The sequence below is a fragment of the Plasmodium gallinaceum genome (genome assembly GCF_900005855.1).
Source record: "Plasmodium gallinaceum strain 8A genome assembly, contig: PGAL8A_v1_87, whole genome shotgun sequence".
In the NCBI taxonomy this organism is placed as follows: domain Eukaryota; phylum Apicomplexa; class Aconoidasida; order Haemosporida; family Plasmodiidae; genus Plasmodium; species Plasmodium gallinaceum.
In genome coordinates this window covers 771,402-786,905 of record NW_021628251.1, presented here as the reverse complement: position 1 = coordinate 786,905, position 15,504 = coordinate 771,402, and the positions used below count along the sequence as shown (strand labels likewise).

The window sequence follows — 15,504 nt, the reverse complement described above, 5'->3', positions numbered from 1 at the left end:
AAAAAAAAAAAAAAAAAAAAAAGAGAAACAAATAAGTATGAAAAAATAAAATTTAGAGAAATAATTGATTAATTAGTATCGAGATTATTTTTAATATTTTGTTTTTTTTTTTTTTTTTTTTTTTTTTTTAATGCATTGTAGCATATTTCAAATTATTAGACATAATAATTTGTTATTGGTATATAATTTGATTTTCTTATTCTTCTTATATATATATATATACATGTATAAATGAGTAAATACAGAAAAAACAAACTTGATGAAACTTATATGAGTTACTCTTTTGATAAAATGAAAAATTATAATTTCAATAGTTCTCGAAATAAATTTAAAGGAGAAAATAACAATTATAATAATTACAACAATTTTAGTTATTATAACTATTATTATAACAATAACTTATCTTATCACAAAAAAAAAAATAAATATGGAAAGAATACTTATGATAATGAATATTCTAAACCAAAAGATAAGAATAAAAATTCTTTTGTAAGTATATGTAAAAAATATGATTCTAAAAAGGTTGATGATCAGTTAGATTCTTTGAAAAATGAAAAAAAAGATAGTATTTTTGAAGAAGTAGATAAAGTTAATAATATAACATTTGGTTATGATAATAATTCAAAATGTGATTTCTCATGTATGAATAATAATATAATAGAAAATGAAAAGAAATTATTTAAATTAAACAAGTTGGAAAAAACGACTGATTCTCCAAAATATATTGAAATAGAGGAAAAAAGTATAATAGATACTAAAGAATTTATAAAAAGAGAAGATGAAAAAAGAAATATTATTGGTTTAGATAATGAAAATAAATCAAACTATAAAAGTGAAATAATAGATAAAGTAAATGATGATTTTTTTCAGTTTGATAACAAAATGTCTAATATTACAAAATTTATAAACAAAAATATTTTTTTTAATAACGAAAATGATGAATTAAATGAAGAATATTTATCAACAAATTTTGATCCTTTTCATTTTATTGGAACATCAAATAATGGTCAAATTTCTAAAGAAGATAAAGAATTAAAAATAAATAAAAACATTACAGAACAAAAAACAAAAGAAAAAAAAATGAAGAAAGAAAAAGAAGAGAAAAAAATTAATTTAAAAAAAGAAAAAAATAATTATAAAAAAAAAACAGAAAATGAAGAAGAAAATGAAGAAGAAAATGAAAAAAAAAATGAAGAAAAAAAAAAAATAAAATTAGATGAATATAGAAAAAATAAACATGAATTTACGAAAGTATGTTTAAACAAAGATGAAAAAAGAGATAATATTCCATATGATGATAATTATGAAAATATACACAATTATACTGATATATCAAACAAAATAAGTATTAACATAGATAATAAAAGTATAAAACGTGAAAAAATAATATCATCTGAAGAAAATAATTCACTTCGTGATAATATTTTAAGTGATGATATTAATATGGATGCAATTCCTATTAACATAAATGAATTAATAAATGCAAAAAAAATTTATGATAGCAGTGATTTAAATAAGTTTAAAAATGTAAATGATGGAAGTAATACCAATATTATAAATAGTTTAAAAAAATTAGATATGTTAAATTCATTTCATTTAAATAATATGAATAATGATGAAGATTATAGTGGTTTACCTAATAAAATAAATAATTTGTTAAATATATATAAATTGAATAAAAACCAAATTAATGATGATTTTTTTTTAAATATGAATGAAAATAATGATTTAAATTATTTCAAGGACAATTATAACTTAAAAAATACAGAAAATAATGATGTAAAAAATATTATGAGAAAATACAATGATAAATATAATGAAAGCTTTTTATTAGATGAAAAAACTTCTAATCAAAATGATTTAAGTAAATTAAATGAGAATATATATAAACAAGAAAAAAATAAAACTAATGATGTGAGTAATAGAAAATTTAATAGTGAAATGCCAATTGATAAAAATATTGTAGATGTTAATAATTATGTATTAAAAAATCATATAAAGGATGGAAATTATAATATGAACGTAAATAATAAGTTAAATAATTATAAAGAAAACAAATCATTATATATGAAAGATAATGTTGATATTAAACTGGATACAATATCCGACCCAAATGTTTTAAAATTAATAAATTATTATTACAAAAGTAACGAATTAAATGATATATTGACAGTAGAAAAAAATAAAAACGTTTTTTTAAATAAAGAATTATTATTAAAAAAAGAAAATGATTTAATTGGGAATACAAATAAATACAGCAGTAATAATAATTATGAAAATAGTAATATTGGAGATTTTTACTATAATAATGAAAGAAATAATAGTGATATATGCATTGATAGTTATAATAATTTAAGAATTAATTATAATAATAATAATATTAATTATGATAATAACAATAATAAAAATAATAATATAAATAATAATAATATGAGTGATAATAATATTAGTATTAATAATAATGTTAATAGTAATAATATTTATAATAGTAGTAATAATGATACTAATACTAATTTGAATAATAGAAATAATGATACCAATACTAATTTGAATAATAGTAATAATGATACCAATACTAATTTGAATAATAGTAATAATGATAATAATAATAATAATAATGATAATAATGATAATAATGAAAATAGTAATAATAATGATAATAATGATAATAATAATAATGATAAATTTTATATTAAAAACAACTATTATAATCGTTGTAATAATAATTATGATAATAATAATTTTAAAAATAAGAGTTACATAAATATTCACAATATAAATGAAAAAAATAATAGAATTATGTCAAATACGTATTCAGAAAAATTTGAACAAAAAAATAATTTCTATAAAAATAGTGATAATAAGTTGAAAAATAGTAAACCATATTCTGTTAATATAATACCCAATGATAAAATACATAATCATAATAATAAAAACATAAATAATAATGATTTGCATAATACTTTAAATGATGAAAAAATTACTAATGAAAATTACATTGTTAAGTTAAAAGAACATTATATGCTTAAATTAACGAATCTTATGAAGACAAATTATAAAAATACAAATATAAATGATTTAAATGATGATATGTATAATTACTATAGATTTATTAATAAAATTAATGCAAATATTAAACAAAATAATTATCATAATAAATATAAAAACCTTATGCAAAAAAGCGAAAAAGACAAATTGTTAAGAATTCAATTATCATATATGATTATAAATCCATCTATACAAAAAAATAGTGGAAAGTGGAACTTCAAAAACGAAGAAAAAGATAAAGAAGTAAATTCATTAAAATATGAAAAATCTCTAAATACTGATAATATTAAATTTAATAACATAAAAAATAATAATAATGAAGAAAAAGAACATATTGACAAGAATGTTTTTAGAGAACAAAATAAATACGATAAATTTTTAAATTTATACAAAAATGAAAATAATGAAATTAAATCTGATGATATTTCACTTATAGAAAGCATAAAAAAGAGTCAAAATTTAAATGAAGATTTTAGTATATATATGAATGGGAAAGAAAAAAAGTTATACGATTTATTAGATCAAAAACATTTTGATTTAAACGAAAATATTTTTGATATAAATATAGGTAAATTACTGACGTTTTCTTTGTCTGATAGAAATTTAATTGATGAAGAGAATAATAAGAATGAAAAAAATAATTTATATATAGAAAAGGAAAACATAAGCATTAAAAAAAATGATAATGATGAACTGGAAAATCATGAAAAAGAGGGTGACTCTTTAGAAAAAAAAGTAACAGATAAATATGATACTGACGATTTTAACATGCATAATGATGAATATATAAATAATTTTTATATACACAAAAATGATATATGCAAATATGAAAATATAAAAAAGTTAGGTAAATATGTATTTGCTACAGTACACGAGCCAAGAAATTTAATAACATTAATTAAAAATAAAGATTTTGACAATTATGATGAAATAATAGATAAAATAAAAGCAATTATAAAAAATGAAATTAATGAAATACAAAACAAGAAGAATTGTGAAGTAGAAAACAATGAAAATGAAATAAAGAATGAAATTAAAATATACAGTAAAATAAATAATAGTAATTTGAATGATAATGTCATAAAAAAAATGCTAGAAATATTATGGGATATTTATATAGATATTAAAAATCTATTTAAAGATATAGATAAATGTCCATACACACATATAGAGACTATATCTAAATATAAAGAGGAAATTAAAAAAAAGAAAAATTCTCTTTTTAATTTTATTTTTTTAAGTAAATTAAATAATGGTATGTTATCATTGAATTCATTTATTGATTATAATAACATTTTTACAAAAAGAAATATTAGTAATTTAGATATAATTGTAAATAAATACACATATTTATTTTTAAGAGACTCATTATATAATAATCTAAATAATAAATTATTCTTTAGATATCCAGATATTTTGTATTTAATAAATAATTTAAATTTCAATAAAGATATTGAAACAAAAGATATTACAAATTCAAATGAAAAAATTCCGTCTGATAAAAATAATAATATGCAAAATATCCATGTAAATTTCTATATTAACAGAAAAAATGAATATAAAAACAATATAAGTAATATATTTTTGTATCAATTTCCTTATGAGAACAATTTATATAAATTACATAATTATACTATATTTGGAAAAATTCTAATATACAACAACAAATATAACTATTTTAATTTTGAAAATTATAATAATTATGATAATTTTTTGAAAACATTTAGAGAAAATGAGAACAAATCATACTTTATAAATGAAAAAGAAAATAAAAAAGTTTCAAATAGAAATTCTGTAGATGGAATCTCTTCAGAAGATATAAAAACTCACAATGAAATAAAAACTTTTAATATTGATAAAAATTTAATTAATGAAGAACTTTCTAGATTAAAAAGCTTATATTTTTTATTTTTTAATAGTTTTTTAAAAAATAAAGGTGTATCAATTTATAAAAAAATTTTTAAAATTATTAAAAAAAAGAAGAGGAAATCTTTAATATATACTTTATTTAGTAATTATTTTTTAATGTATTATATTTTTTCTTTTGCCGATGAATGCTTTGATAGCAAAGTAGAATATGAAGAATTTTTAAAATTGCAATTATTACATATTAATTCAAATATAAACACATTAAATAAATTTTTGAAAAATGAAAAAAATCAAAATAGGAATATAAATGAGAAATATATTTCAAAAAATTTAAATCCTCCATCCAATATAAGATATAAATTATACAATCATAATATATATACATCATTATATATATATTTAATAGATATTTCTTTATCTTATTTATTTACACCGGATATTGGAATATCATATATTCAAGATATTTTATCATTACTTTTATTTTATAATTATATCTATTTATATATAACAAAAATTCTATTTTATAGAGTAATTAGAAAAAAAATAAAGTTAATTTTTTATAATATATTTCGTATAAATATTTTAAATCTTTATATATATATATGCTTATAACACATATATAAATATATTTATTATATATATATATATTTATTAAATATATATATGTTTTTTTTTTTTTATTTACAGAGTGGGGCAGCACTGATAACTATATTACTAGTTAAAATAATTCCGTATGTTAAAGATTTTGACAGGTTTTTTTTTTTTTTTTTTTTTTTTTACATTTCTTTAAATATGACATATATTTATAGATTATCATTTATTTTATTTATTTACATTTTTTTTTTTTTTTTTTTCAGAAATCTTATGATTTGTTTTCTTTATTCGGTTTTACATAGCATATTTTATATTTTGTGCAATTTATTTATTTATCATTTAGAAAATGAGAAAAAAAATTTCAAAGGGAATGAAGTAGAATTATATTTAAAAATTTTTCAATCAATGACTAATGAAATTGAATTTTATAAAATTATATATAAAAGTATATGTAGTTATTCTCATCTGGATACATATTATGAGAAAGAAATATTATATATGCTAGAGTAAGGATTTAAAAAAAAATAATTTATTATTATTAATGTAGTACTTAATATATATTTTAAATAATAAATTCTAATTTATATTTTTATAAACTTTATATCATTTTACTTATTTAATATTTATATATAAATATATATATATATATATTTTATAATAATAGAGATATAGGTAAAGATAACGTTGTAAAACTTATAATGAATCACATACAGAAATAATATGAGAATTTTGATAAAAAAAAAAAAAAGGATTATTTATAATAAATTATATATACACGTATATATATAAAAGCACATAAATAGATACAGAAAAAAATCTCCATATATTGAATTCAAAAAGGATTATATTTTTATTATTTATAAATAAATTACGCAAAAGTATAATTAACAATACCTTTTTTTTTTCTTTTAGCATTAAGTATATATTATTAGAAAAAAAAAAAAAATAAAAATAGGTAAATATATATCAAAGAGTTGTAAATTTTTTAAATAAATAATAATTTATTAATTTTATATGTTTAATAACGAATATGAAAAAAAAAAAAAAAATTTATTTATATGAAATGTTTTAATTTATATCAAGTATGTACAGAAATAATTTTTAATTTTGAATATTAAAAGCATATATATGCTTAGACAAAAATGCATAACACAAAAAAAAAAAAAAATGAATACATTTAAAGCGCTTGAAGCCATAGTAATATATGATATAGTTTAATAAAATTTTCTATTTAAATTATAAAATTATATTTATGATTAGATTTTTAAAAAAAAAAAAAAAAAAAAAAAAAAAAAAAAAATAATTTGAAAAGCAAAAACTTATAAAACATAGATGATATTAATTCTTAATTTTTTTTTTTATTTAGCAAAATAAATGTATAAATTCTTACTATACATTTTCAAGATAGATATATTAGTATACACTTTCTTTTCTATTATTAATATAATTTTTAATATTAGGTATGTTACTTATAAACTCATTATGTGTTTTTAATAAAGGAAAATTTTTCAAACTGTTTGGATATTTTGATTCGATATCATCATATAAATTAAATACGGCTAAATCAGCATATGTTAAATTATCACCTACAAAATAAGTACTATTATTTTTTTTTAAAAGATTTTCAAAATAACCAGACCATTTGGGTAACTCTTCATTAAGAAATGTTGTTTCATTTTGTTTAAATAAGTTAGTATTATTAAATTTATAATGAATATCTTGAACACCACAAAATATCATATCTGCGTAGAATTCATCTAATTCATTATTACCACTTATTTTGTATTTTTTTGATAAATAGCGTACTATTGCTTGACTTTGTGCTAAAATTAAATTATTTATTTCTAATATAGGGACTTGATTAAAAGGAATTTCTTTTTCTTTTTTAAAATCTTTAAATTCAACAAATGCATCTCCATTTTCTCCAAATCTTTTATCTGTATATTTAATTCCTAAATAGGCAAAAATTAATCTAATCAATTCAGCTTTTCCTCTTCAAAAAAAAAAAAAAATAAAATGTATTTACATATGTATATAAATATATATAAATAAAATAATATTATATTTCCTTTTTTTTTTTTTTTTTTTATTATTACATTTACCTTGCATCAAAATAATATAATACTATATTTTCTCCCATTTTTTTAGTATAATTATGTATTTTTATTAAAATATTTACAAAGATTAAACACAATAAGAATTATATATTTAAACTAGAAATATTAAAATAACTATAGAGTCAAATACAAAAAAAAAAAAAAAAATAAAATAAATACTAATAAAAATATTTATTATAATTTTTACATATGGAGTTAAATAAAAAAGAATATTTAAATAAAAATAATATTATTAATAAAATGATATTTATAAAATTCTACAATGAAAATGCATAACAAAATCATAAAGCATATATATAAAAAAAAAAAAAATAAAAAAAAATAAAATTAAACAATAGCTAAAATATAATATTTAAAATAAAAAAATGCTAAATTGGAAAAAATAAAAATAAATAAAAATAGCAATAATATAGCTTATGTGTGAAAAAAAATTTATAGTGGATGTAAAAAAATATTAAAAAATAAATCTTAATCAAATTATAATAAATAAAAAAAGAAAAAAAAAAAAAAAAAGAATATATATGAAATAATAAAGAACAATTTATAAAAAGTGTATGAAATTATAAGAACATGGCAAAAGAATTACAGATGATTTTTCAAAACGACTTTTTTTCTTCTTATTTTTTAGATAGAAGGTTTAATTTCCAAAAAATTAGCATCTACTTAATTTAAATATAATATTATTTATGTAATTCTTGTTTTTATTCCATTACTATTTTTATATGTTTTAATAAAAAAAGGAAAGAAAAAAAATATATCACTTTAAAATTTCTTTTTATTCATTATTTTCCATTTATTTAATTGTTCATTTTTCATGCATATTATTATTTAACAATCAATGTTTGATATTAAAAAAAAAAAAAAAAAAAAAAAAAAAAAAATTCAATTTGTGTTATTACAATTTATCTTTAATATTCCTTTTCTTTTTTTTTAAAAATTACTTATAGTATTCTTATAAATATTTAATATACATGTACTTATATGTGTGTATAATTATATATCACAATTTATTTACATAAATGAAAAATAGAAAAAGGACAAATTTCTTTTTTATTCTACTTGTTATTTCATCTTTCAAATTTTCAAAAGTAAAAAAAAAAAAAAAAAAAAAAAAATAAAGAAAAATTATTAAGGAGTAATTTCAAATTTATAAAGTGCTATTTAACTTAAATCACATATTGCTGATATTTTATTTCAATGTAATTGTAAGAAATACAATATTTTTAAATTCTTAAAAAAAAAATTATATTAAAAAGAAATAAAAAACTCAAAAAGGAATAAGCAATGAAAAAAAAAAAAATAAATAATAATAATAAAAATATAAAAAATGTATAATAATTTAAAATAATTAAATAAAAAAAAATATGAACTTAAAAAATATAAATTAATAATTATAAGTAGATAATTGGAAATATTAAAAATATAGAATAAAAATAAATAAAATAATTTAAAAAATTGTACAAAATATTTAAATACAAATTAAACTGAGATATAAAGAAATATAATTTAAATTTTCTTATTTTATTACATAATGATAAAAATATTCCCTTTTTTTATTTTTCAACTTTTTACAATTATAATTAAAAATGTGAATTCAGTAAGAACTTACGAAAAAATTTATTATATTTAAAAAAAAATTCTTTCATTAATAAAATAATATATAAAAATAATATAAGAAAATATGTATTCATATTTGTAGTATATATATACATACATTACATATTTATGCTATATAATTCCATTATATATATTTTTACAAATTCTTTTTTTAAGGTTAATCATAAGAGGATATTTCCTATAAACAATTTAAATATACCAATAAGTTATCAATATAATAATTATAGGAAGTATGTAAAATAATAGTTTTATAATAATAATAAAAATAATGCATTTATTTAATAAATAATTTTATTTTCTTTATATCTCATTTATCTTTATAATATTTTTGTCATTATTAGTGCATTTTCATTTTTTTTTTTTTTTTAATTTTTTCTAATTAACTCAATTTTCTTAGGTTTGGTTATATAGATATGAAAAAAAAAAAAATTGAAGAAAGAAAAAAAAACGGAGTAGACAACAAAATAGCTATTAAAAAATGTCCTTTAAGAAATATTACTTTAAAGAATTTTGTTAGTGTAACAGGAATATCTATACCATTATTTTTAGGTAGTTTAATAATCTATAACAAAATGAAAAATGAAAAAAAAAATTTAAATGAAGCAGAGAAAAATATAGGAAAATATTTATATAAACACGAAAATAATCAATTTATTGAGAATGGGTTTGAAGAAGATAAATCTTTTAATATGTATAATAAAATTAATAATATATATAATAATTTTTTAACTTATTTAAATTTTTATATGAATGTAAAAAAAGTAAATACTAAAGATAACTTAAAAAATTATACAATTTTATTTTTTCATTCTTATAATGTTGATAAATTTTTACGATCAAAACATATCAAGACATATGTTGATAGATTAAAAGATATATATAATGAAATTAATAAAAATGGTGATGTTAATATAGTATATGTACCTCTTGATAACAAAATATTATTAAATATAAAACATTTTAATAACATGAATTGGTATAGTGTATTATTCACAGATAAAAAACTTATCTTAAAATTAATTAAAAGGTATAATATTATGAATATTCCTACTATGGTATTATTAGATAAAAATATGAATATAATAAATGATAATATAAATTATTTATTATTATATGAAAGCAAAGATTTTCCATATAAGGACATTAATAATTTTACATATGTCAATTATTTATATGATAAAAATAATAACAAATATAATTTAAAAGAATTAAACTCAGATTATTTATTTTTTTATTTCAATAATGATAAAGAAAATAAAGAAGATATTCAATCGTTGTTAAAAATTAAAAAGAAATTATCAGAAAAAAATATAAAATTAGATATTGTTTTTATAAAAGATGTGGAAAGGAAAAAAGAAGATAAAAATAATAAAAATACTAATACTTCAAATAAAAAAATGGATATACAAGAAAAAATTAATGAAAATGATAAAAAAAAAATAGAAGATAGTGATGATGATAATATTTCAAACACAACCAATTTAAATGATAGTGAATCAAATGATAAAAATGAAAAAAATAATTATATAGATGACATTTATTATTTAGGAAGTTTAGAAAATAATATTATTTATAAACTTTTATTATATGACATTTTTGATATTACATTTAAACCAGTAGGTATTTTAATTAATAAAAAGGGGAAAATTTTAAATAAATATGTTAATATCAGTAAAAAAGATAATGAAATTATTTCTTTTATTTTAAATAATAACAAAAGTATAAATGAACAAGTTAATGAAAAAAATTACATGTATAAATATGAAAATATTAATAACTTAAGTAATTTAAATGTGTTTGCACCAGTCTTTATTTTATTCAGTGATAAGTTAGACTTTGATTTGTTAAATCAGTATAATATTCTTATCGAACAGTATAATAAAAATAGAAAAGGAAAAAAAATGAACTTTTACTTTTTACATAATGAGAATAAAAAATATGAAGCTATAAAAAAATTATGTTCTGTAAATAATACAAATGAAATGGTTATATTAGATTTATTTAATCAAAAATTATTTAAAGAAAATTTTAATAATAGTAATATACTACAGGAAGTAGATGGAAGAAGAGTTATATCTAAAGAGAATTTTTTTAATTTTATAAATAAATATTATGATGATGATTTATATGCATCTACAATTAATCTATCTAAAGAATTATAATTTAATCAATTTATTATATATATTTTTCAGTTTATTCATTACAATATATATATATATATTCAATATAACTTTTAAAATGTCTAAATATACTTTTTAAATTTCTATTTAAAAAATTTTTAATATTTTGAAAATACATTTATATATATTCCACCTTTTTAAATTTTTAATACATTTGTATTTTTTTTTTTCTATTCTATTTTTTTTTTTTTTTTTATTAATATATTCTTTTGTTTAAATATTTTATGATACAAAATTAAAATACATGAGCTTTTCATTATAAATATATTTAAATCTATAAATTCACATATGCATTCCTTTTATTAAGTTATAAATATTTTTAAATATATTAATTTAAAATTAATATAAAATTTATTTTGATTTTTCTTTTAAAAATAGAATTTATATATTTTTTTGTTAAATTGTAAATTAATTTTTTTCTTTTTTTAATAATTTTATATTGAAATTTATTTCTAAAAAATTAAAAATTAATATACGTGTTAATAATTATGACAAAATTGTTATTAAAATAGCACAAAAATAAAATACAAATAATAGAAATCTAAATATAAAAAGATATATAGACATATTTGATAAAAAGATATATAGACATATTTGAGTTTTAATTTTTCTTTATTACATTTAAATAATATAGTAAGAATTAAAATCTTTTAATTGTTAAATGAACAAAATATATAGGTGAAGTTATTTCAAATAATGCTGGGTAAATGAAAAAATAAAAACAAAAGTGAAAAATTAAAAATTTAAAATAAATAATTTTTTTTTTTTACTAATAACGTATTTATACTTTGCAAATAAAAAGAAAATTAATTAAAAATCTTAAAAAAAAAAAAAAAAAATATTTTAATTAAATGGAATAAAATAAAAAAGTTGAAAATTAGTATATTCATAGACATGATAATATAAAAAGGAATGAATTATAAGTAAGAATTAATATAAAATTATATTATTATCTTCTTTTATTTTTACTTCTTTTTTTTATTTTCAAATTATAAACTTTTTGTTTTTTTTTATTTTTTTTCCTATTGGTATTTAAAATATTTTTATTTTGAATAGTCATATTTTTTGATGTGTTTATATTAGATGAAAAAATTTTATCTAGTTTGTCCATATTCAATAATCTATCATATTCATCCTCCGTTATTTTTTTTTTTTTTAACTTCTTATATAACCTTTCTTCAAAAAACAATGAATCAATTTCATTTTCTTCCATTTCTCTTTTTTCATGTTTTTTTTGAACAATTGTTTTTCTTTTTTTCTTCTGTTTTTCTTTTTTATCATTATTTTCTCCTTTTTTTTGAATAGTAGAAATTTGTTTTTTTTTCATGTTTTCTTTATTTTTCATATCATCTTGTCTTTTTTTTTCTTTTTCTTCATTTTTGTATGGTATTTCAAAAGTATTAATATTTATTTTTTTGAAATTTTTAATTTTATATTTTTCCTTGAATTTTGGTATTTTAACTAGTGCAAATGCGTAACATAAATGTGCTAAATTTAGTTTATTAAAAGATAAAAGGAAGTTTAATTGATGATTTTTGTAGAATTCTATATATGATAAAAAGGCTTTTGTTGAAAGTAAGAATATTTCTCTATATTCAATAACAAAAAAAATTAAATATTTTAAGAATAACATAATCATATTATTTAATAAAATAATGTTCTCTTTTTTATGAGCAGTCTGTTTCTTATTTAAATATCCTTTGTCCTTTTCTTTCTCCGTTTCACTATAATAATTTTTATAAAATTTAAAAAAAGAAATTTTATTTGATATAACTTTTTTTTTTTTTTTAATTATTTTCAATGCATCTTCATTCATGTTATTTTCATTTTTCATTAAAATTTTTTCATAATTCATCATATTTATATACATCACCGTTTTTTCAAAATTTGTAATATGTACATTTTTATTTCTTAAAAAAAATATATATTCTTTTTCTTTTTTATTTAAAAGAATTATATTTTTCCCATTTTTGTTAAATCTTCCAGTTCTTCCACTCCTATGAACGTACGTGATATTTTTATTAGGGACATCATAATTTACTACCCAATGAACATCGATATTAATTCCTCTACTCATAACATCTGTACAAAAAATTATTTTTCTTTTATTACTTTTTGTGTCTGTTATTTTTTTATATGCGCTAATTCTTTTTTTGTCTTTCATTTTTCTGTGAATTTTTAAAAATACGAATTTTTTATTTCCTATATATTTTTTAATATAGGATATCATTTTTAAATATAGAATAATCTCATTTTCATCATATATTTTATATTTACTGTTAAGTTGTAAAATTTTCAGATAATTTGTATCTTTATTTTTTCTTTCTGTATTAAAAACATTTTTAAATATATGAAAAAAATACTCGACACAGAAGCACGTAGAAAAAAATACTATAACTGTTTCCTTATCATTTACAACTGTGTTTAAAAATTTAAAAAGAAAAAAACTTTTATCTATATTTCTTAAAACAATATAATAATTTTCTATCTTTTCTGGTAGTTGAAAATGATCTATTACTATATCATTTTTATTAATGCACTTAATAAAATTTTTTTTTTTATGTAAAAATAAGCTATAAAACTTCTCTTCATTTAAACACGTAGCACTACATATACAGGTGGAGTAATCACTAATAAAAATACTTTTTATTATATCTTTTATATGATTTATATAACTTTCCTCTAGTAACTTATCCCCTTCATCTAATACTAAATATTTTAATTGATTTGTATTAAAATATTTCTTATATTTATTTAATAAAACTGATAATTTTCCTGGTGTTGAAATAATAATTTGATATCTATTTTTTTTTTTTTTCTCATTTCTTATAATTTTTAAATCTTCCTTAATTTTAACTGCTCCTCTAAATAATAGAGAATTCAAGAAAAAATTGTCTTTATTTAATGTTTTGAATTCTATGTTACATTTGTGACAAAAATATAATCTTATAAAAAATAAAAATTTATTTATTAAATTATAAATTTGTATGCATAACTCTCTAGTAGGTGTTATTATAATTCCATAAACATTAATTATTTCATTTTTTTTTTTTCTATAGAATTTACAGATTATTTTATTTTTTATATCTTTCTTTAAGCATTTATTATCAATGCTTCTTAAAAGTTCATTTTTTCTGTTTATAGAATCTACTTGTTCATTATCCTTATTTTTATTTATTATACATAAATTATTATTTTCTAAAATATTTTTATTATAGTATATAAATTTGCTTATATCTAAATTAATAGTAGAATTACATTTTTCAACATCAACATTTTCAAAGAAGTCGTATATATTTTTAATGCTATCTTGATTGTATAAAAATGATTCTTCATTATTTTTATTAAATGCAAAATTTGTTAAACTTATTTTTTTGTAACTTATTAAATGTTGTAATAAAGGAATAACAAAACATAATGTTTTTCCACTTCCTGTTTCTGAATGTAAAAGAATATTTTTTTTTTTTAATAGGTGTGGTATAGTTTTTTTTTGAATATTAGCGCAAAAAATATATTTTTGAATAAAAAGAGAAAATATTATAGGTTCATCTAGGTTAAGTTCAGTGAATAATGTTTTTTTTTTTTCTTCCTTCATCTTTTTCTTAATTTAGAAAAAAATGTAAAATCATAAATAAAATGCTTTTATTATATATTTAATTAACATTCTCTTTTTTTATATTCTCTATTTAAATTATTAATTATATTATAAATTTTAACATATATTTCTTCTTTTTTTTTTTTATTTTGAACGTTTTAAAATTAAAATCCTTTAGCTTACAATTATTCATAATGTAACTGAATTTTTTTTTTTTTTTTTTTAAATCACTATATATATTTAAGTATATTTTTTTTTTTTATATATATATATTTTTATTCAGTTATTTTGTTTTATTTTTTATTAATAAAAATGAAAAAAAAAATTAAACCTTATACATTTAATAAAATACTTTTGCTATTTTCTTTTTGAAATAATTTTTATAGGGCAAAAATATTATTTAAAACATAAATGTTTAAATATAATTATCATTTTTTTTTCAAAACAAGTAAAAAAAAAAAAAAAAAAAAAAAAGGAAAAAAAA

General features: G+C 15.8%; 4 protein-coding genes across 4 annotated transcripts; 2 read left to right on the top strand and 2 right to left on the bottom strand.

Moving 5' to 3' along the window:
- Window positions 1-231: 231 nt before the first annotated feature.
- On the top strand, window positions 232-6,230 carry PGAL8A_00291200 (conserved Plasmodium membrane protein, unknown function; the record flags this gene model as incomplete). The annotated part of the gene is made up of 4 exons (XM_028671911.1): window positions 232-5,445; window positions 5,605-5,669; window positions 5,775-6,017; window positions 6,176-6,230. The coding sequence occupies 4 exons, from the start codon at window positions 232-234 to the stop codon at window positions 6,228-6,230; spliced, it is 5,577 nt and encodes a 1,858-aa protein (XP_028528516.1).
- Window positions 6,231-6,924: 694 nt separating this feature from the next.
- Window positions 6,925-7,651, bottom strand: PGAL8A_00291100 (glutathione S-transferase, putative; the record flags this gene model as incomplete). Its single annotated transcript, XM_028671909.1, has 2 exons — window positions 6,925-7,504; window positions 7,614-7,651. 2 exons carry the CDS (start codon window positions 7,649-7,651, stop codon window positions 6,925-6,927), a joined length of 618 nt encoding a protein of 205 aa, XP_028528515.1.
- Window positions 7,652-9,159: 1,508 nt separating this feature from the next.
- Window positions 9,160-11,407, top strand: PGAL8A_00291000 (thioredoxin-like protein, putative; the record flags this gene model as incomplete). Its single annotated transcript, XM_028671908.1, has 3 exons — window positions 9,160-9,225; window positions 9,402-9,475; window positions 9,643-11,407. 3 exons carry the CDS (start codon window positions 9,160-9,162, stop codon window positions 11,405-11,407), a joined length of 1,905 nt encoding a protein of 634 aa, XP_028528514.1.
- A 967-nt stretch (window positions 11,408-12,374) lies between these two features.
- On the bottom strand, window positions 12,375-15,020 carry PGAL8A_00290900 (ATP-dependent RNA helicase, putative; the record flags this gene model as incomplete). The annotated part of the gene is made up of 1 exon (XM_028671907.1): window positions 12,375-15,020. The coding sequence occupies one exon, from the start codon at window positions 15,018-15,020 to the stop codon at window positions 12,375-12,377; it is 2,646 nt and encodes an 881-aa protein (XP_028528513.1).
- Window positions 15,021-15,504: the final 484 nt, after the last annotated feature.